Consider the following 23,193-nt stretch of genomic DNA (forward strand, 5'->3'; position numbering starts at 1 on the left):
TTCACTATAAAACTAAAATAAACATTTTAAAAATAGATGAATTAATAAAATGAATCAAAACCAAAAATATATAGATGAAAGTAGTAATTAACTCCTATATATCTCTACAAAATAATAATAATAACAACAAACCTCCTCGAACATCATTTTATTGTCAAAAATATATACTAATATTTATATAATAAAAAAAATTAAGTGTAATGAATTATACGTAGTTTAGAACTTTTTCTATTAGTGAAAAAACTCCCCTAACTTATTAATTAATTCTTTAAAAACTTGCTATCATTGTCATTTTTACTATAAATATTCGAAAATACAATTCACAAATTACATTTATTTGCATGAGAGATATTATTACCATTTAAACATTTTCATAGAAATCAATTTAAAAATTTTTAATTTAAGATTTATTAAAAATGTATAGACTAAAAATAAACCAAAATTGATAATGAATGATTAGGGAAATTTTCAACATGTTTTTAAGAGTGAAGATTTTATATACTATTGTAGTAGTATCCGTAGGATCACATAATTAAGATTGCAAGGACACAATTAATAGTTTATGAAAAATAGGAAAAGGTAAAGTACATACATATATATATAAATGGTTAGAAAAATATTAATAATGAATATGAAAGGTAAGTGAAGATAAAAACAAAAGGTAAAACTAAGAAAAAGATAATTTTGTGATGAATCATTTAGAGATATGGTCCACACACACTAAATAAAGTAAACCATGAAAATACTCAAACCCTACAAAAAGGAAAAGTGTTTTGGTAATATATGTATATTCATAAACTAAAAAGTGTTCAAAATTAGTTGCAAAAGCAAATATGTTCACCAAAATTTATAATCCCCACTAAGTAAAAGTGAAACATATAGCCAATTTTGTTTCTTTTTGCTTAAAAAATGTATGGTATTGATTAACATTAATTGATTAATTTGGGTTTTAATTTGAAATGTAGGGTTTATTAGTAATCATTCCGATTATATTTGATAACGTTTTTGTTGAATGAAGTCTACTTTGTATATGATATATTGTTTGAGTAGAAATGATAGAATTTTTGGACAAATTTTAAAAGCAAAAACAAATAACAATGAGATCGATTTAGTAAATATCCAAACCAATCTCAATCACGAATGAGTAAAAGTCGTGTTCAATCCTAATACTTGAAAATCTTATTTTTATTTTAGTAATTTGGTTAGGAACTCATTTTTTTAATTAGAAAATATGAAAATATTAGTTTAATGCTCTATTTTGGAACCTCAACATTTTGAATGGATTTAGCATATATTTTAAAATCTAAAATGATTTCAAAATCTTGTTTTTACCAAAAAAAAACGTTTCTAACCCAGATTTCGTTTATTAATTTTCAATTAACACATTCATGGTAAAATCTCTTCACAATTATTCTTTTACCTAATTAGTAATAAATTCTTAACTTTCATTTTCTCTTTTCCTTTTCCATCACCCTCCAAACATAAAGAAGAAAATAATTTAAAATCATTACTTCAACTTTTTATATTCCAAACAAAGTATAATATAATTCGCAACAACATTCTGAATAGACTAACCAAAAGTATTAATTAAAAAAAAACAAAACCTTAATAAATAAAATGGCCACCAGTCATAAGTTACTCAAATCGGATCAAACTCATAAATTTCAAAATTCAAAATCAAAACCTAATTTATTATACTGATTTGGTAATAAATGCAATTTTTTTTTTTCTAAAAAAAGAGAAATGGTAATAAATAATAAATAAAAACATTCCTTTTTGGAATTGAGGAATAAGAGCTTTATTCATCACAAAAGGGAAAACTGATTTGGTCCCGACTCCCGGAGACTGTTAATGCTTATTGAGTCCCGTGCGCCACTCAATTAATGACACCTGGACTAACTAATGACGTAGACACAAGTCGTGTGGCTGACTAGTGGCTCCAAGTCGCCAACCTGGCCCGGTACGTGTCCCACTACCTCCAAGCGTCTGCTCTATGCGTGACCCTCACCTGCCCCTTCCTCCTTCCATTCATAACTTTTCACTTCAATTCATGTTTATTACAACAATAATTTGCTACATTTAAATTTGATTTTTTTTCCTTTAAAATTTAGGATTCAGATTGCAGTTTTTTTTTTTTTTTTAATACAACTTGATAATTTTAGAATCAATTTCTTTTTCTGTAAATAAAAAAAAAATCCAATATATATATATACATTTATCCTAATGATTTCAAATCTCCAAACAGTTTGATTTTTTTTTTTTTGTAATATTTATGAAATTGAGGAGTAGATTGGATTTATTTAGTTAGTTATAAATATTGTTCCTGCCTTAAAATGGCAACAAAGAGTCAAAAGACACACAAACCTATACCAACTTTAATTAATTAAGATGTTATAAAGTACATATAAATAAAAAAAAGATTAATTGGAGTTTGAAATTTAACTTTTCACATGTAATTAATTAAAGCTAAAAAGAAAAATAATAATAATGATACCAATCTTCCCCTTTTGTTTTATTTTATTTATTAAGACCAAAAAGCCTATCCTTTTTTACTTCTACTCCCTTCTCTCTTACTCCATTAAATATTCAAACATCTCATTATATTTATTTAATCAGTAAAATAGATTGGTTTTTTACTCCAAAATACGTTAATTTTAATATTTTGCACGTTGAAATGACCGGGTTTCCAAAAGTATAAAAAATTTATAATAACAAAAGGTATAAAAAATTTATAATAATAAAGTTCATGTCACCTCATTTTCTAAATTACAAAAATAGTTGATGATTAGATATATCTAATTACTTTATATATATTATATTGCTATTTTTTTTATCATTAGATACAACTTTCTTTGAAATTATTTTGTTCAATAAATATGAAAATTATATATATATATATGAATTTAAAAGAAATTGTCAAAAATGATAATAATAAAAAAGTATATTTGAGCTTAACTAAGACCTTTAAAAGGAAAAAGAAAAACACTATTCAATTGTTGACAAAAGAAAATCATTTTTCAACACGTGCAACAACTGGGATAGTTCCAACATTCTTCGTGGATACTTCAGAGAAAAAAAGCATCCCTCATGGCCAACTTTTTCTAAAAGTAGATTATATGAAGTAGATAGAAAACCATATGAAAATTAATTTACATATGAAATAAGATACACTTAACCAGTGTCGATCTAACACTAAATAAATAGAGTAAGTCTCATATTTCTTTAGTTTAACGTAACCTTTTTAAATAATCGAAGCATCTTCTTTTAAAATAGATGCATTTTCAAAAATTTACAAAAACATAATAAATTTTTAAATTTATCATTGATACGATATGAAACATTTTAGTTTAATAATTTATTACCAAATATATAATATAGAACTATAGTTTCATGATTATAATAATATAATAGAAGAAATCTCACTAAAATAATACACACAAACAAACAAATTTGGAAATTATGAGAGAGTAAGATAAATAAATTTCCCACCCCATTTTGACCTTGACTTTAATTTAATATTTTATTAAAATCATTCTATAGAAATTAAAAGTCTTTAAAATTTTATATGTTTTGGAAAATTTTGGTAAAGAAATACAAAAATTAGTTAAAGAATAAACATTGTATAGAAAAACAATTTTGTGGAATATTTTGAGTATGAAAAGTTGAAACGTAATTAAACCTAAAGAAAATGAAGAGAAGACTAAATATTGATAGTTTTTTTTTTTTTTCCTTCTATTATATCAATTGATACCTAATTACTTTTTTTTAAACTAAGACTCTTTTAGAAATTGCTTTTAAACTTAAAAGGAAAATAAAAATCATATCCAAATTTAGAGATAAGGATTGACAAGAGAATTTTTCAAAAATAGAATATTTACTCTCGATAAAAATATCAAGTTTAATTAATTAAGAAAAAAAATAATAAAAGAATATTTGACCGAATAGTTACACTCAACAAAAAAATCAATTTTAATTAATTACAAAATTTTGTTAAAAGTAGAACATTTGACAAGATATTTACCATTAGCAATAAAATAGTTCAATTAATCAAAAAAATATTTTTAAAATAGAATATTTGGCTAAATATTTAGCCTTAATAACAAAATCAAGTTTAACTAATTAGGAAAAAATTTCAAAAATAAAAAGTTTGGCAAAATATTTACCCTTACTAAAAAAACCAGTTCAATTGTTTCACGAAAATTTTCAAAAATAGAATATTTGACAAAATATTTACACTTGGAAAAATTGATTTTTCCAAGTATAACAAATTTTGTTTGGAGTAGTTTTTGTAAATAATTTATCAATTTTCTATTTATGGAAAAAAAATTCTTTAATTAATTTTGTCTTTTTTTGTTTTATACAGTGTAAATATTTTATCAATTTTTTCTATTTTCAAAAAATCTCATTTATTTAGATCGTAATGAATTACTATAATTTGTGTCTATTATTTCACTATATAGAATAGATTACTATAATTTGTGTCTATTATTTCACTATATCAACAAGTATAGTAATTTAGAATATGATATTTTGTTATATTAGTAAATATCATTAAATCTAGATATATATTAATAGATATGGCATGGGATAATATATACACGTGGGGTACCAATTTTAAGTTTAGGAAAAGTCTCAGTCTTAGAGATTTTAATTTTCTTTTTGGTATTAATTGATCTAATGCAAACAAATATATAGTAATAATGTTTGGGTTTTGTGGATGAAAATGACAAGTGTGACAACCAATATATGATGGAATTCCATTAATATTCTCCTATTCCTACAAACTTTCATCATTCCCCCATTATCCTTAAAAGTACATAAAGGAATCTTTTCCAATTTTGTTTTCTTTTTCTAAATAAATTCCACTTTGATGACGTGGCCAGCCCTATCTCATGATCCCACTGTCACCTTCCTAGAAAATTCTATTTCCATCCACAATTTTCTATTTTACCTCTTTCACATTATATATTCTTTATAACAATGTTATTGCAATAGGATCATACACTTAATTACATTATATTAATCATGTTAACTGGAGTACAATTTTTTATATTTTTTATTTTGGACCTCTAACCATTTCGTGGTAAATATTTGGTTGTATTTTTTAAAAAACTTCTATATAATAATTGTATTATAGTTTACGAAAAAAATATATCACACACGAGTTATTTTAGATAAATCGATAAATCCATAATCAAAGTAACCCGTAAAATTTTCATTTATTCGAATCTAACATCTCAATCGAAAACTCGAGGTTATCTAATTTTTTGAAGTGATAGAATTTTTTTAAAGACTCATGATGTGAGAGTGCAGCCATGTCACCAGCTGTTTCACACTCACACCATCCATCTTGTTCCACGTGTCGTACAGTTCATACGGTAGGGGTTTTATTTTAGTGCTTTATTTTTAAAAGTTCCTTTTGACAAAAACCTTTATTATTGTTTGTTATTTTATTTCTCTAAAGTTAAGTCAAATCTATCCATACACCTAAACTATAAGAATGCCTTTTGTCATCCTTTCAAACTTTCCCTTTAATCAACCTTATCAAATTACGAAAATTCTAAACTAAGTCGTTATATATATTGATTACGATAACTTAAAATCCTCAACTTATAGAGTTGTTAGAGTTAAAAGCTCTTGATTCCTTATTAATCATTTATACAATTAGATTTGTTTTTTTCTTTAAGTATAACCACTATACGGTGGAAGACACCAAACCTTTGATGACTGACTTGGGACAAAGTTTATGGCATTACAACTAAGTCATGTTCACTTTGACGATCAAATTTGACCTTAATTTAGTAGGACAAAAAAAAAAAAATCAATCTCATCTTAATCAAAAGGTAAATTCTAAGGCAACTCCGACCTCAATTTTATTTTAATAAAGTATATTAATTTATTTAATATTTTTACATGTTTACAACAACAAATAATCGAATTCATAAACAACATTTTTTCTTGCAAAAAGCGTAAAGAGTAGTGATCAATATGAATACATTCATTTGGACAGTTTACAATTTTAATATTAAGAATTGAGAGTGATTAATTATGAGACTTACAACCTGACTTGAAAATACATTTTTGATAAATCAAAATAAAAGGGTGATAGATAAACCATTGCATGCAGTTGAAAAGAAAAAGAAAAATAATTTGAGAGTTGAATGAGAAATGAAAGGGGAAGGATATATACAATGAAACAAAGAAGGTGATGGTGGCAGACATTAAAAAGAGGATCATAATATTAAAGTAACGTTTCTTTTACATATCAACTATACCACGTGACTAAGATGGTTCAACCAAAATTCCACCGCCGACGCCCCGCCCGCCCGAACTTCAGCTCCAAGTGGTCAAAATTGTGCATCTCCCAAACCAAACCCCTTTTAGTTTTCTTTACTATTATTATTAGTCAAGGGAAAAGGTTAATTTAATTATTTAATCATTGAACTACATTATGTATACAAAAATATCTTCACTTTGAGGTATGTTTTAATTTTAATAATGTCTTTGTGAAATTTTATTTTATTTCCAATCTTACAACATAATATATAAATACTTATATTAATCTCGAAAAGGAGTACTTAATTATCTACCATTTCAAAAGTAATTTTTTTTTTTATAATTCAACGTTCAGATTTAGAATAAAATAAAAATGACTTTGTCTGTTTTGATTAAAATAGAAAAAAATCACAAAATTGGGAAACTATTATGGATCAAAACAAGTAAAGTATTAATTATTTAATAAATTTAATTAAGGAAAAGAAAGATGGGGCATTAGAGAAGTCATAGAGAGAAAAAGGGATTTTGGTATAGCAAAATTAATTGAGTAGTGGAAAGAGAGTGTAGTGGGTTTGGGTCAATAATATTACAACAAGACAACAACCCATTTCCCCCATACTTTCCTTTTTCATTCAAACATTTTTGTCTTCTCAATTTTTTCACCATATTTTTCTTCATGCAAGTGCTTATTACAAAAGTTGTTTCTTTCTTCTAAAATCATAACAACCGTGGGTACTTTCGCTTATCTAAAAAGATTGCTCGTTACATAATTTGGTTTTTGTTTTTCTTCCATCTTAAAACATGTCGGGTGAAATTGGATCTACGACATTTTAAGTTAATTTTAGATATTGTTTTGTGACTTGTTAGTTCATTTGTTTTATTGCGAAGTATACTTCTACGTGTGTGTGTATATATATATATATATATATATATATTTTACATAAATAAATAAAACCCTAAAATAATAAATTTATCGAGATTTAAACTTTCAATATTAATAAATGTGTTAATGGATACTTCGTGGTGTGCTTCATTTTCATAAACATTACGTAAGATTAATAATTCGATTTTTGTTTAAAATCTGTCCTACGTCATTTTTAATAATCCATTTCATTAGTGAAGGAATGAGTTTTTTTCTTATTAAGGATAATAAAAAAAGTAAACTATTTAACATTCACCATAAAAAATCAACTATTCTCTATTTTACTCACTTTGTCATTTTTAATTTTTTTCCTATAAAATATATATATATTTATTACGATCTATTTGTGAAATTTTGCTATATATATATATATTTGTAGTTTTAACGTTTAAAATAAATTTTCTATTATTATACTATAAATATTTACAATTCTTATAAAAAATTCACCATGGTTTGTTCATTTAATTTCCAGTACATTTTGATTAAAGGTGTCCAATTTTTTATTTTTTATTTTTTATTTTAGAATTTTTGTTTCGAACTATTTTCTTTTAGAAATTGAAATGATCGATTTGCACATTAATTTGACCTTTTGTTCCTCTTTTCATTACATAAAGTTAGCCTTTTTTATTCTAACTTTGCCACCTTTTATGTTTATTTTAAGTTTTAATTACTTGATTATGAATTATTAATGAAGGTTTATTCTCTCCACAGCATTTACTAAAAATAATTAAATCCCCATTAATATTTGTTGGCTTGTTGACTTAACTATAAATTAGCAACATTCCTAAAGGGTAATTAAGTCAAGTAGAACATTAAAAAAATACTTTAATAAAAGAAACACCGCTAAAATCATTTTTATCGTATTAAAGTTTACCGAAAAACATAAATTTAATCTCTAAAAAACAATTGGAGGTTCTAATTTTACGTTTTTTTTAGTAAAAGTAATATATGTTCAAGTGACTTTTAAAACCGTAGAAGTGATTTAAACTATTTTAGAATAGAATTACTTCTAAATATACATTTAAAAGTAAAACTTAGATCATTTGAGTAAAAAAGAGAAAAATTATAGAACACGTTAATAATTATTCCATGTGATAAGTACGTAGATCGGTAAATGCTTATATTATTGTTCCATACGATAGATAGATATATAGCTAGACGTCTAATTACCATTTCTATTATGTTGTTTATAACATATTCATCTTTCCATTGACATTTCTCCATTTTTATAGAAAAAGTCTACTAAATATAAAAACCAAAAGTAAAATAATTTCACATATGTAAAAAGAAAAAAAATAAAAAATAAAGTGTTACATCAATTAATTTTATTATTTGTGCGGGAGTAGAATAGATATTTATTCTAAAAACAACATTATTTCATCATTTTATTTTATTTATTGAGAGAAGTGATATCTCTCAAATTAAGTAAACCTAAGTGGAAGTTATGCCACTGAAAGAAGATAAGCCACGTAAAGAAAGACCATATCAAATAATATAAGTTCTAATAAAGCAAACAAACAAGGTACGTCAAAATGTGACTGCAACCATATTTGTTCTCACCTCAAGAACCAAAACCCAAAACCAAATGATGGTTGAGGAAAAGTCCAAATAAAAATATTTAGTATTTTGTTGAGAGTGGGATTTGAACCCACGCCCTTTCGGACCAGAACCTTAATCTGGCGCCTTAGACCAACTCGGCCATCTCAACACCTTTGACCATAAAGTGCTATTTATATATATATACTCTTAATCTATCCTTTACATACTCATATAATGATTTTCAAACTTTAATATTAGTTTCCTATTTTATCAAATTAAGCTTTAAATTTTGAAAGATTCAAATTTTATGAATGTGATATTGATAAACACTAATAGAATTCTATTAATATGTATCAGTATCATTAATGATAAAAACTTGTAATGTGATTAATAGAATCTAGAAAATTTATGTATTTTTGTAAATATTTTTAAGTTTTAATCATTATAATATTTTTTTTTGTTAGGAAAAGAATTTAATCTTTACGCAAAAATTGGATATTGTTATTCTCATAATTAGTGTAAACTTCAAAACGGATATAAATTGATTTTTTTTTCTTTAGAGTTCAATTTGTTATAATTTCCAAAATTTAAAATGTAAATCAAGATTTATATATAAACTTTTAACGGAGCCGGCTCCGGAACCAATATCCTACCGTTAGGGTGCTAACGGTAGATTACGGCGTAAATTTTAAAAATGTTTCCGTTGGAAAGAGCCGTTGCCTCTCCACTCAATGTTCTCTCGGAGACGAACCCTTCGTCTTTTACTTTTAATCACTTTCTGCGTCTCAAAGTTGTCAAATTTTCTTAGTTCCTCTCCTTTTCTCTTTGTCCATTTGATTTCTCGATTCATCGACTCCAATTTTTCTTTCAAATTTGGTTTCCCTCTGTTTCGATTACTAGCCCTAAATCCGCTCAATCCAAGATTTGAAATGGCTTCGAAAACAGCGACCAAAGACATAATCACTCTTCGCGGTTCTGCGGCAATTGTCAGCGAGTTCTTCGGTATATTTATTGCAATTTTCTGTTTAATATGGTTGATGATTGATGAATAATATTGGCTGATTTTTTTTCCTTTTTGTTTTCTTCAATTAGGGTATGCTGCGAATAGGTATGAATACTGGGTGTTCTTTCTTTATTCTTATTTTTGTCTTTATGATCGTGTAAATTTGGAATTTTTCACTTACGAGAGATGTCGATCGTAACTGTGTAGCATCCTTTACAATCGTGGGCTTTATCCGGAGGAAAGTTTTGTTAGGGTTAAGAAATATGGACTTCCTATGTTGCTTACTCAAGATGAAGGTGTTAAGACCTTCATTTCTAATCTAACTGCTCAGCTTTCTGGTTAGTTCCCTTTTTCTGATTGAAAGATTTGTAACTTCTAACAGTTCAGAATTGTGTTTTTTGTTTCTTTTTTCTCTTGCAGTAGATCAGGTTGTAGTGTGATTTATACTTTCATGAGAACTGTATTTATTGGTGAGTTTTTAAATTGTGAAATTGGTTTTAGAATGGCTGGAAGCTGGGAAGTTACAAAGGGTTGTGCTCGTTATAATGAGCAAATCCAACAATGAGGTCCTTGAGAGGTGGAATTTTAGAATTGAAACTGATGGGGAGGTGGTGGAACAAGGGTAATTCAACAAAAAAACTCCTCTTCCCCCTTTCCTAAATTTAGTGATCTTGTGTTGATCAGATGACATTGTTGCAGTGTATCGAGGGAAAAGAGTGATAAAGAAATAATGAGGGAGATCCAAGCAATTATGAGACAGATTGCTTCAAGCATCACCTACTTGCCCTGCCTAGATGAACCCTGTAAGTGCTGACAAAATACATCATTTTACGGATTGGTATAACATGATGTGTGATGTTGCTTGCCCACGTTCTTCTAAGTCCATAGGATGTCTTACCATTATGAAATCATTTAGCAGATCCTGTAAGTTTTTCTCCAATCATCACTTGCTCTGCTAGATGATGAGCTGTAGGGGGTTAGCAAGATTACCATGATGCTGCATTTGCTATTTTGGGGATTAGTTTCACATATGAAGCCTTATATTTTAGGCTGAGTTATGAATCAGCGGGATGTCACAATAGTTCCACCGTGAAATCGTTACTTTTTATAGATGATTTGAACATAACTTTGAATGGCTATGCATAGGTGTATCTTTCTTATGGGATTTAAGTTCAAATCATGTCCTCAATTAAGATGATTTGAACATAGCTTTGAATGGCTATGCATAGGTGTATCTTTCTTATGGGATTTAAGTTCAAATCATGTCCTCAATTAAGTGTTCTCGATGTTTTTGTTGTCTCAGGTGTATTCGATGTGTTAGCATATACTGATAAAGATCTTGCAGTTCCATTTACTTGGATGGAGAGTGACCCTAAACTGATTGCTAATCCACAAATGGTGAAGCTGCATTCTTTTGACACAAAGGTGAGAGAATGGGACTTCGTGCAAGCAAATAAGATCAAACTTATTCGTTCAACTAATCTCGATCCACTGCAAGCAAATAATTGAACTTTTAAATGGTGTGTGTATTGCAGATTCACAAAGTGGACACTCTTGTTTCTTACAAGAATGATGATGATGACGACGAGTAAACACGAAAGTGAACTTCATTTTCTTCAATTTGTTGATGGTTTCTGAATCCTCCAACCTGATCTCTCGCTTTCCAAGGTGGCATTGTGAATCATTTATTCACATTTTGTATTGTACTCTAACACTGGAATGAACAATGTTGTTTTGTGTGTTCGATTAGAATTCCACCTAAATGAAATGGTTGAAGATTGTTATTGTTTCTCTATAAAGAAAACGTGTTCTCGACAAGAACAAGGCTGTTTGTTGTTGTGTTTTTAAGAACAAGAGTGGACGACCAAGTCTTTGAATCCACTCAGATTATCCAAATTCTTCGGTCGAACCAAAGAATTTTGTTCTCTAAAAATAACAATTTATCCAAAATTAGAAACTTTGCAGGTAAATTTAATTTGAAAATTCCAAAAGTTAGACGTGAAAACCAAGAGAAGCCGTTGAAGAGAAAAAGAAGAAGAATGGGTTTAGATGGTGGTCTGTCCTGGGCAGATCAATGGGATTACAACCCTGACCCCCCACCATCGTCATCGGAAAATGAGAAGAAGAAGAACAAAGATGGATCTTCAGACAAGAGCAAATTTAGGAAGACAATCTTGGGCTTCAAGTGGATGAAAGAATTGCGAAAGAAATCTGACAAATCTTGAAAAAAAAAAAATCTGTACTTTTGTTGCTTTTAAGCTTTGTGAATGAGCATAAAAATCATTCAGGGTTTCCCAAACCCCATATCCAATGAAATCTGATACAGTTATTATTACATTACTCGATTATTCTTCTGTTTTCTTTCTTCTTCCAAACTCAGCATCCAATGAATTCTAATATATATATCATAGATAAATGTTTATGAGATGTTTTAAAATGACCGAAGGTTAGTTGAGTAGGAGACCACTATGAGTGACAAAAATGATTATTCGATATTGCATCACTGAATTATGCTACCGTTTTCTTCTTCTTCCAAACAAATTGTGAAGGGTTGGGGGGGTGGGTTGAGGATAAAAAAAATGAATATCTTGTTTCCAAAATATGTCCGAAAAAATGAAGTAGTTCCCTTAGATTTCATCCCCAAAAACAAGGAGGTTTTGTTTCTCCAAACGAGAAGGATATCTTATTCTCAACCTCTCACTTATGAAATATGTCCAAAAACGGATCTTAGATTTCATCTCAAAGACAATGAAGTTCTGTTTCTCTAATGAAAAACGATGATAAATGTTCTATATGAAGTTCTGTTTCTCTAATGAAAAACGATGATAAATGTTCTATTCACAAACAATTTTGTATCAAAATTTGTTTTATTTTGACCACCACCTCTTATTCACTTCAAGTCCATGCCTGAGTGCATTTGAAGAAAAAAAAGTTAAAAACTAGCACAATTTGCACTATTTTTAATGACAGAAATGACACCAAACTTCAAAATATAACACTAGTTTTCAAAAGAGAACAATTAGGATAAGGAAATTTGAACCAAACCTCACATGGTTAATAGTAATGTCAGTTAAGTCAATGAGTCTATTTAACAATATAAAGAAAAGAGTGAAAATGGAATGGAAGCACTTTGTAAAGTAAAATAACATATCATCAACCAAGATTGAAACCCCATGCCTTCAACTTAACTCGAGCATAAGTCAAATTATTTAGTGAAAATCATATTCCTACGTGCTAAATTAATAATAATTATAAAAAAGATATATGTCAAAGAAGTTGTACAAATCTACAACTATTGATCAACCAAAGAGTAGATGCAGAATGAATCCTAGCGGAAATTGGAGAAATTGAAGTTTACAGGAACGTTCGACTTCATTTATTTCATTATTGAAACACATCCCAACAACAACATGACATTAGGATTCCCACAACGCAATAGAAGTAAAAAATAGGACATCAATCAAAGTCGTAAGACCAACAAGTTCGTAGAAAATTAAAGAGAGGGAAGGAACAGAGCATAACATGAACTGTCTGACACAAAAAGCATAACTTCGACATACTGAAGAACCACCACAATGACAAGAAACAGGACGTAATGAATAATAAAGACGACCAAATCCTATAGATAAATGACATCTTCTCTCCTGACTTCATCAACAGTCGAACGTTCTGAATTGTGTGCACGGATGATGATAGTCTTCAACAGGCAAGTTCCCAGTAGAGCTTGAGGAAGAAAAACGGAGAGCCGACGTCAAGATGACTAAATCGGAGAAGCAGAAAGTTATTTCCAGAACCATGGCACCAATTCAGATACCAGGAGTCTGTCTTTTTCTTTTCTTTTTTTTTTTCTTTTTCTTTTTCTTTTTTTCTTTGGATTCATTCAAAGGTCTAAAAAGATCCAACATTTGGATTGAGATAATGCCAATCAATCCTACGATCATTGGCTGTTCAAAATAGGTTTCTGGCAAGAACCAATCTGAAAATTTTAACTTATATGCACATATAATATAACCAAGAAGCAAAAAGGCTGCAAGAATTGATTCAGTAAGGATAGATGAACCCCGGTTGGCGTTCCTCCCTCTTTATTCACATTTGGATATCTCCTTCCCACAATCAATGCAACGCAAGTCCAGACAAAATGTCTCCTCATGTACTGTCTCATCAATGCAGCGTCCACACCAGTTGCACCGAGGTATACAAATGGTGCATGCCCTGCATCGCGCCATGTTGGTGTCAGGGTCGGTGTCACCTTCTTTTATTCCCTTACAGCCAACCACCGGGCAGTCATAAACGATCCTCATATTCATACATTTTGGACATCTTTCTATGTCAATGGCACGCCCACCATCACTTGATGGAAAACGAGGTTCACCTCCTCGATAAAATCGAGGCTGGCAAGTATCTAGTTGAGTTAAGTTCTCAATACCTACTAACAGCTTCTCCAACTCTTTATAATGCACTTCTGTTACTCCGTATATTCCTGCTACACTTAAATGTTTTATTCCTGGTCCACCTCTTGATTTGAAGGCTTTCAAATTATCAACAATACCTCCAATTGTGAGTCTTGTGCATCCTGGAACACACAACTACAGAAAGAAGTACAATTAAAATCCAACTACAATTGGAAATTGATATTTATGTAACATGAAAATTGAAAAGGAAGTTTTTGTACAGTAACGGTACAAAACTTATTTCCTACCTTCGTGACTTTAGGATTATTGAGAAGCACCTTGTTAAGACCATCATCACTTATCATTACGCAGTTTACAAGGCTCAGACTTTCCAGACCACCTTGAGCCTTGCTAGTCAATCTTAAGAGAACATCGTCTGTAATTTTCACATCCGGCTTTCCACATATGTTAATGTTTCTCCAAAAGAAAGGATCCCCTTCTGCAGTTGACTGCAGGAACTTGCAAACTGATTCAACAAGAAGAAGTTCCCGCGTGCCAAGATAACCAAGCACAAAACTAAAAGCTGCATGAGGAGGTCCACTTGCATCAATCGGGACACAGTCTTCCTCGTGAAGAACTACAGGTTGCACCCCAGAAGTTTCAGGTTCAGTACCAAGAGTCTGACATGTATCCACTAAATATGGTGGTGATTCTGGAACAGTAAAATAGGACATGACACCAGATTTTCTACCGTCAGACCATGTAACGAAGACCCCTCCAGGAAATTCAGATTCAATAGTATGAGTATGAATTGAATCCATAACATATGATGATTGAGGATCAGTATGGCAGGTTAGACCACCTGTCTTTCTCCCATCTGACCACACACTGAATCCCTCTCCAGAAAACTCAGGTTCAACACCAAAAGTCTGAATTGTATCCACAACATATGTGGGTGAATCAGGTTCAGCAAGGCAGGACACACCACCTGCTTCCATCCCACCAGACCACACACTGAATCCCCCTCCAGAAATTGCAGGCTCGATATCAAGAGTCTGAATTGTGTCCACAGCATATGATGATCGAGGATCAGTATGGAAGGATACCGCACCTGCTTTTCTTCCATCAGACCATGCACTGAATCCACCTCCAGAAATTTCAGGTTCCATACCAAAAGTCTGAATTGTATCCACAACATATGATGATTGAGGTTCAGTATGGCAGGATAAACCACCTGCCTTTATCCCGCCAGACCACGAACTGAATCCATCACCAGATTCAGGTTCAATACCAAGAGTCTGAAATGTATCCACAAGATATTGTGATTCAGGATCAGAGTGGCTGGATAAACCACCTCCTTTTGTCCCATCGGACCACGAACTGAATCCATCTCCAGAAATTTCACGCTCAATGCCAAGAGTCTGAAATGTATCCACAAGATATGTTGATTCAGCATCCGAATGGCAGGATAAAGCACCGGCTTTTATCCCATCAGACCACGAACTGAGCCCATCTCCAGAAATTTCAGGTTCAATACCAAGTGTCTGAATTGTATCCACAAGATACGGTAATTCAGAATCAGAATGGCAGGATGCACTACCTGCTTTTCTCTCATCTGACCACGCACCAAATCCCCCCAGCTCACCAGTACCGTGAAAATTTCCTCCATTTCCAAGGGGAAACGCCTGGAACCTAAAAGCATTGTTCCAAATATAGTTCAATCCAGCAAAAAGCTCATAATTCTCATCAACTGGGACTCTCTCATCTCTCCCATATCCACTACCATAGTCAACATTCAAATCATCAAGCCAGCCTGTGATCGCTGTCACAGTAGTACTTATATCCATATCAAAGGGATCTGAAGGCAAGAGATCCAAAACATCCCCCGGGACACAATCTCGCGTCCCACCCCCTTCGCAGGTATCCTCTAAAAAATTAAGGCAATCCACGAGCTCCCGATTAATCAGCCAGGACGTCCCATAAACATCAAAATTCCTCTCGGAAACATCATCGACAACAAAACCACTTGAAATGTTCATCGAAGAAACCAAATTCTCCTCCGTAAGATGAGAGGGAAAAATCGGTCGATGTGAAAAATTCAAAGCCATTACATATACACCCTAACCCAATAATTTTCCTATTGCTACAAGGAAAAGTACAAAAGGGGAAAAAAAAGAAGAACTAATAGAGAAGATCCCACCTAAAAGAAGAGGGAAAAAGAACTCTCAATTTCGGATAGCAAACAAAAACACAGCACACCAAAATTTCACGGAGTTTTCTCGCAATTATAAGGTAAACCCAGATCGAATCACAGGTGAATGAACAAAAAGGGAACTAAAAAGGAAGCACCCAAATCAAATATACCCAAATCAAAAATTACGACAATCGAATTTTTTAATTTTTTTCAATTTTTTTTCAATTTTTTTTTGGGTTCCGATCAACAAAAACAAAACAAGAAGAACAAAAAACCAGAATGGAAATCCAAAAGGCGAAGAAACAAAAGAAAGAAGTAGAGGAAGAAGATATGAGAGTAACAGAGAAAGAAATATGAAACCCTAAGAAATACAATAGGGAAAATCTGGCGGAATCGAATGTCCCCACAAACGTAGCTTACTGAGAAATGGAAAAACTGGAAATGAATTGATAAGCTGCGGCAAGGTTTAATGACGAATGGGAGAATTCAACCAGAGCAAGAGAGAAGATGCAGATTCGAGATTTTAGAGAGAGAGAGAGAGAAAGAGAGAGGGAGAGGGGGGGGAGGAGGGGATTTGTGAAACGGAGAAGGAGAAGAAAAAGGGGGAAAAAATAATAAGAAAGTTAGAAAAATAAGAAAAAAGCGGTGAGAAAGACACGTGTCGGTTACCTAAGAGAGGATTCTGTTTAAGGGTAACCTAAATGTGGCGGGAGACGGAGCCCTAATTGGCGCCTCCTCCTCTATATCCCCACTTTATACTTTCTTCGTTTTATACCGTTGGATTTCCATCTGACGGTTGTTTTTCCTTTCGAGGAACTTGTGGGCCATTCTCCTCTTCTTTAGGTTCAGTTTCAAATTCTAACTGCCGTCAACCACGCGCTTATCCCTACTTTTCTCTCTCTCCACTCTCACGCGCCTAAATTGGATACATCAAATAAATTAACTTCTTTCTTCTTTTTTCTAAAAATAGCATTACAAATTTTAATTATATAAAACCAAAATAGCATTAAATTTGAGATTTATCCGTGGTGAAGTGTGAAAAATAGCATCAAATTCTCATAATTATCTATGTTTTAATTTATTTGAACTAATATATGAATGATATTTTAATCCAAAAAAATTATAGTATAATCTAAGATTTAAGGTTTAGAAAGAAATATTTTATAATATAAATTAATTTTATAATTGGATAAAGACTTGTTAATCCAATGAATAGTCTCAACTTAGAATGGGATGGAAAGATATTTATAGTTGTATTTTTGTGTATTCTTATTACTTGTATTTAGTTGACATGAACCAACTAATTCGATTGAGCTAGATTTGTGTTGGTATTTGTTAAACTAATTCGATTGTTGTTGTTATTATTATTTTACCTAACACTTAATTGTTTAAGTTTGGAAGATTGAATAACATTGTAGACTTTTAAGCTTCCTTACATACATAGCCATCTTGGGGAGTTATTATTGGCATTATCATAATGTAGCAAATTGTGCAGGAGAAATATGGATGAAAAGGGCAGTTGTGTAAAATAGCAAAAATTCAAGTAAATTGAAAGAGACCAAATTTGGTTGGGTAAGAAAAGTTGGTTATTTATTAATAAATATATAGAGAGAGAGAAGTTAGAAGAGAATCTGTTGGGATAACTTGGAGGATAAGATTGGCATAGTTTCATTGGTATTTGCTAAATGATTTTCCTAGCAAATCCAATAGGTTGGTAAAGGGTCCCATTTTCTCGTCTCCCTTCAATTTCCTCCCATCAAAATTTCAATTCAAACCCAAGTTTTAATTATTTAGTCAAATCCCTACCTTTCTTGTTTCATTTAAGCAATGAATCATTTGTCATTTTTTAGGCTGAAGATACTCCTTTAGAAATTTGATATCAAAGTCTCGACACCTTTGGATGCCATTTTTAGTCTAGGTTAGAATAGCATGTGTTTGAGATCCATGAACTATCTTACAAGCATAGCTCAAGTAAGGTCAAGTTGTACTATTAACCTCGAGGTTGGATAACTATGTCATGTAACTTGAAAGGAACTTGCATGAAAGGAAAAGGTTCGGTAATTTGATAATGTATAATTATATCAAAGCTTTCTCAGTCACAACTTGGGCGTCAAGTCAGACCTTTTCTTTCTTGTATTGCACGAAGAAGCATCTCCTCCACATGCAATCTACGAAGCTTTCTTCAAGTAATTCAAGCTGAAACTTCCATGGAAATCTTGTCTAACAATTCAAGCAACGTTCTGAGGATAACATTAACTCAAAACTACACAATTGATGTGGTCTCATTAAAATTTTGAATTGCACTGTTAAAATCGTTAATATCTTAATTCAAAGAAAACAGATGGTGATGTGGTGACAAAGTATTTAGAATGTGCTCACTAAAACATATAACATAAATTGTTCAAATACCAGATTTTCCAAAAAAAAAGAACAGAATCCCAAAATTTGAACCTGGATTTCTTAGTTTAATTCCTAGACTTCTTTTTCGAAGACTTTGATGGAGGCTTAGATTGTTCAGTGTTTTGGTTGGTTCCTTTCGAGCTCATTGCTTGGTTAGATTTTGAATTTGCATTGTTGGAACTGCCTCCAGAGACACTAGTTTCATGTTTTTCTCTAACCATTGCACCTTGAGAACCTCTCACCTGGGCAGCTCGCTTATCTTTTCGCTTCGGTCTATAGCTTGATCTCTCTCTCCTGGGAAGCCACCTTTCTGGATCTGGGGGAGGACCTGGATTTGCAGGGTCAAATCCTTTAGGATATCTTGGCTTTCTCTTTCTCTTTTTCTTTGATTTGGTTTTGTTTTTATCCACCATGTATGCATCAGATGCTCCATGATCAGCACCATTCTCAACATGTTTTGCTCCGGAAGTCCTCTCCAGATTCTCCACATCAACCTCCTTCAAGCCCGGTAATGGCTTCAACTGCTTCTCGTAAGTTTCTGCCTTCTTAATATCCACACGAGCAACTGTCTTGACCAATCCAGCCAATGCTTCTATACTTCCATGAGTTTTAACAAGTTCTTCGTATAATTTGGCTGCATCTTCTTCACGGCCATGCTTCAGCTTGAAGGAAGCTGCTTCTTGCAAAACAATATCAAGCTTGTTGTCTTCACTCATGGCATTTGACCACCATTTGACTGCAGAGTCAAGCACAGCAATAGCTCCATCAACATCGCCAGCGCGTTCTTTGAGAGACACAAGTGTAGCAATGGTAGCAGGCATGTGTTGAATATCCTGTATTTTAGAAAGGGACTCGAATGCAATATGAGGATGGCCTGCAGCAGCAGCAACCTGCGCCCTTGCTAGGAGAACCAATTTTGACTTGTCTGGGAAATTTTCAGCAAATTGACCCAAAATTTCTTCAGCTTTCCCGGCTTTATTCTCTCTTACTAATACAGCCGCTTGAAGCAGTACAGGGGTCACACTGTTTGGAAACATATCTGCCATATTTGCAACCATTTCTCGAGCCTGGAACATGTAAAAAGTTCTTTCAAGCAGATGCAATCCACAAAATTTATTATGTACAAGAATAATCAATATGCAGCCACAAGGAATTTTCTATTCCCACTAACCAATATTTCATTCAAACTTTTATACATCCATAAAATTGCAGAAAGGTATGAACCAATAAGTTCTAAAGAAAATGCAGGATATAAACAGACCTGGTCCATCTTATTAGCATGGAGAAGGAGAAGGAGACGATTTGCATATATTGTTTCCCTTTGTTTTTGAGAAATCTTTGGTTCAAGTCCATGAGCAAGTCGGAAGTTTGGTGCATCTTTCTCTTTTAGCTTATCGAGTTTTCTAAGGCCATCAGAAATATCTTTTGGACCTTTCAATGCAATGAGATTGTTCACCGCCACTGCAAGCGAAGATTCATCTGCCAAATCTCGATTAATGATGTCTTTGTAAGCTTCAGAGGCGTCTGATGTGTGACCAAGAAGCTGATTAATAGATAAAGTGGTATTACATCACTGAATGCCTCAAGTGCTCAAGGAAAAGAAAAGGCGTTCATTTTGTCAGTGACGGTACCTGCTGCAAGTATGCCAGTTGGACGGCTATTGGGGCTAGCTCAATCTCAATATCTTCATCAGGCAAATTCTCTTCCATGAGCGTTTCTTGACCAATTCTGACAAAATCATGCAGAGTATAACCAAAAATGTTAGTTTAAGGAAATAATTTTTATGATAAATGGAGAACTTCAAGTAAAACAAAGATACAAGACAACCACTTAAAAAACATTTCCAACAACAAGCAACAGTAGGTGTTAAATACATATGTAAATTGACACTCAAATACGTCACTTGTCTGTCATGCCATCATTGAGCACCAAAAAACTAGAAACCAACTATTTTTGTGAACTTATATATTTATAAACGTATTACCTTCGAGCTGACAGCAACAGTTGTTCTGCATCTGTATACTTGTTCACGTCAACCAAGGAACATGCAGTATTGTATGCCAACTCAAAGCTACTAGTAGCTTTCACCCTGAGAGCCTCCATGGCTCCTTGTACTTCAGAGGCCCGACCAGCTACAGTTAAAGCTGCAACATAATTTATTTCTAATGAATCGATCTTTGATTTTGCGAGCTTCTGATAAGTGTCCACACAAGCATCCATTTTTCCTAAACGATATAAGATCTGGGATTCCAATAGCATCGTCATTGAGTTTCTCTCTTGGTCTCTCAAGGAACTCAAAGCTTCATCTAACTTATTTTGCCTGTATAGGCAGTATGCCTAATTTTTAAAAGGAAATGTAAACAATGAAAAATGAGTTAGTTAGTTGTGTGCAGGCTTACATAACTACATGAATCTAAAGAAAGAAGATAAAAAGAATCAATCAAGTTTCGTTTGGTCTTCAGGAGTAGTCGGGTGTTTTCAAGAATTTGATGGTTGAAACTCCTTGATTTTGGAAAGGAAATACATAAACAAGAACAGAAACAGACTGAACAAAAGACATTAGTTTCAAATCTTCATTTACTAGCGAGTACATTTAAAATTTGCATCAAACCAACAACGGTAATATAGATGTTAATCTTAGGTACTCGAGCTATATCTTCACTAGTAACCTTAACCGTAATTTCATTCAAGTTAATTAAGACTAAAGATTCAACATTCCCAACAACATTACAATTTGTAAACCGTCAAGCTCCATAAAATCAAAGACAGAACAAGATGAAAGTAAAATTTACTATCCTTAGACCATTTTAAATTCATAAATACACTGTTGCAGTTTATTTAATTACTCATTAGTTTCATTTTATTTTGACTGTTGTTTTCAGCTGCATCAAAAAAAATTAAGAAGAGACTAAAAATGGGCAAAAAAAGATCCAAGTTCCTCAAAAACACAATCCAACGAATAATGTCCCCCCAAAATACTCAATTCATCCATGTTTAAAACAGCCAACGTAATTCCTAAAATCCCATCTACCTTGAAGAAGCTAAAATCAGCGGTCTTAGAAGATTGAATAGCTGAAAGAGCATTATCGATTTTATCATCCTTGATCAACGCTACGATTTTGCATCGAAGGGCATCTTCGTCACCAGGAGCAACTGAAAGAACTGAGACATAATCCAAGAGATGTGAATTTAGGAAGTACAAAGAAATGGAACAAAAAATGTTGGAGAAAAAGAAGACTACTGACTTTGATCTGCAACTTTGACGGCCTGAGAGAATTCAGATCGCTGGATGTGTCTGTTAAGAGAAGTGAATTGATCTTCAATGGGTGGAGGCGGCTGGGAAGACGGGGATGCCTTCGGCTTGTCTTTCGATTTCGGAGCCATTTTTCTTCTTCGCCAAAGCGAAAGCTCTGATTTTTGTTTCTCCCTCGCCTAACAGGCGGATCGATCTATCGTGTTGCTTCCTGTAATCGTAAAGGGCTTCTCGACAAGATGAGGCCCAAACTCTTAATCTCTAGGCCCATATTTGAAGCCCAAAATATATTTGGGCCGATCTAATTGATATAAGTACAATTTGTTTATAACTCTTTTGTTTCTCATTCTATTTGTAACATCCTTATTTTAATTTAAATGCAATCAAAGTATTACTTAAAAGATATTTTGATAGAGAAGGAATATTTATAAGCTAAATATTTTCAATAACTTTTTTAAAATTAAGTATATAATTTTTACTTCACCACCGGGGAACTTAATCTAGTTAGCTTTTCCCCACATGAAATGGATGTCGTATATCGGCATTAGATAGAGTTCGTGGTGAAAGAGCAAGGAATGAGCTTACTAGCATGGGATTGAGTTGTCGTCTTCTTCATGGAATCGGGAATTTAAAGCTTTCTTGAAGCCTTTTGAGATAATCTTTCTCGATCTTCACTGTTTCATCTGCTTGCTTGCTTTACAATATCATAACAATACTCTTCGTTAAGAATCTTTTTCGAGAGAACTGGAAATATAGTTTGGTAATAGTTTTTGATAGGGATGTAATCAAGTTGGGTTGGGAGACATTATCAACTCAACCCATATTTTCAAGTTACATGGGTTGGCAACCCGAATAACCCGAATTTAGTTTTCAACCCAATCCAACCAAACCCGTAAAATATGGGTTGGGTTGTTGAGTTGTGTTTTCTTTTTTTTTTCTACTTTCTAATGAAAACGGAGGTGGACGACAAGATCGTGAGAGAGAAGATCAAAGACCAAGGTGAGACGAAAGAGAATGATCGAACAATACATATATATATATATATATATATATATATATATATATATATATATATATATATATATATATATTATATTAATTCGGGTTATGCTGGGTTGACCCGAATTTTTCAACATTCCAACCTGAGACCCAACCCTTATAGTATGGGTTGGATATTTTGAATTATTCGGATTCAATCCATATTCTTATATCCCT

General features: G+C 32.0%; 4 protein-coding genes and 1 non-coding gene across 5 annotated transcripts; 2 read left to right on the top strand and 3 right to left on the bottom strand.

The window, feature by feature from the left end:
- Positions 1–8,825: 8,825 nt before the first annotated feature.
- Positions 8,826–8,906, bottom strand: TRNAL-AAG. Its single transcript has one exon. It is a non-coding gene; the product is annotated as a tRNA-Leu (tRNA).
- A 591-nt stretch (positions 8,907–9,497) lies between these two features.
- LOC101208371 (mitotic spindle checkpoint protein MAD2) lies at positions 9,498–11,544 on the top strand. Its single transcript, XM_004135253.3, has 7 exons — positions 9,498–9,739; positions 9,830–9,845; positions 9,948–10,078; positions 10,242–10,362; positions 10,440–10,543; positions 11,044–11,165; positions 11,276–11,544. The coding sequence occupies exons 1-7, from the start codon at positions 9,667–9,669 to the stop codon at positions 11,330–11,332; spliced, it is 624 nt and encodes a 207-aa protein (XP_004135301.1). The 5' UTR covers positions 9,498–9,666; the 3' UTR covers positions 11,333–11,544.
- A 156-nt stretch (positions 11,545–11,700) lies between these two features.
- On the top strand, positions 11,701–12,080 carry LOC101219061. Its single transcript, XM_004135462.3, has one exon. The coding sequence runs from the start codon at positions 11,780–11,782 to the stop codon at positions 11,963–11,965; it is 186 nt and encodes a 61-aa protein (XP_004135510.1). The 5' UTR covers positions 11,701–11,779; the 3' UTR covers positions 11,966–12,080.
- A 1,013-nt stretch (positions 12,081–13,093) lies between these two features.
- LOC101218831 (F-box protein SKIP14) lies at positions 13,094–16,910 on the bottom strand. Its single transcript, XM_004135461.3, has 2 exons — positions 14,440–16,910; positions 13,094–14,326 (listed from the first exon to the last, which is right to left on the bottom strand). The coding sequence occupies exons 1-2, from the start codon at positions 16,237–16,239 to the stop codon at positions 13,823–13,825; spliced, it is 2,304 nt and encodes a 767-aa protein (XP_004135509.1). The 5' UTR covers positions 16,240–16,910; the 3' UTR covers positions 13,094–13,822.
- Positions 16,911–18,589: 1,679 nt separating this feature from the next.
- On the bottom strand, positions 18,590–22,139 carry LOC101207391 (signal recognition particle subunit SRP72). The gene is made up of 6 exons (XM_004135249.3): positions 21,971–22,139; positions 21,757–21,887; positions 20,710–21,062; positions 20,357–20,453; positions 19,987–20,268; positions 18,590–19,792 (listed from the first exon to the last, which is right to left on the bottom strand). Exons 1-6 carry the CDS (start codon positions 22,107–22,109, stop codon positions 18,791–18,793), a joined length of 2,004 nt encoding a protein of 667 aa, XP_004135297.1. The 5' UTR covers positions 22,110–22,139; the 3' UTR covers positions 18,590–18,790.
- Positions 22,140–23,193: the final 1,054 nt, after the last annotated feature.

Source organism: Cucumis sativus, chromosome 5 (genome assembly GCF_000004075.3).
Source record: "Cucumis sativus cultivar 9930 chromosome 5, Cucumber_9930_V3, whole genome shotgun sequence".
Lineage (NCBI taxonomy): Eukaryota > Viridiplantae > Streptophyta > Magnoliopsida > Cucurbitales > Cucurbitaceae > Cucumis > Cucumis sativus.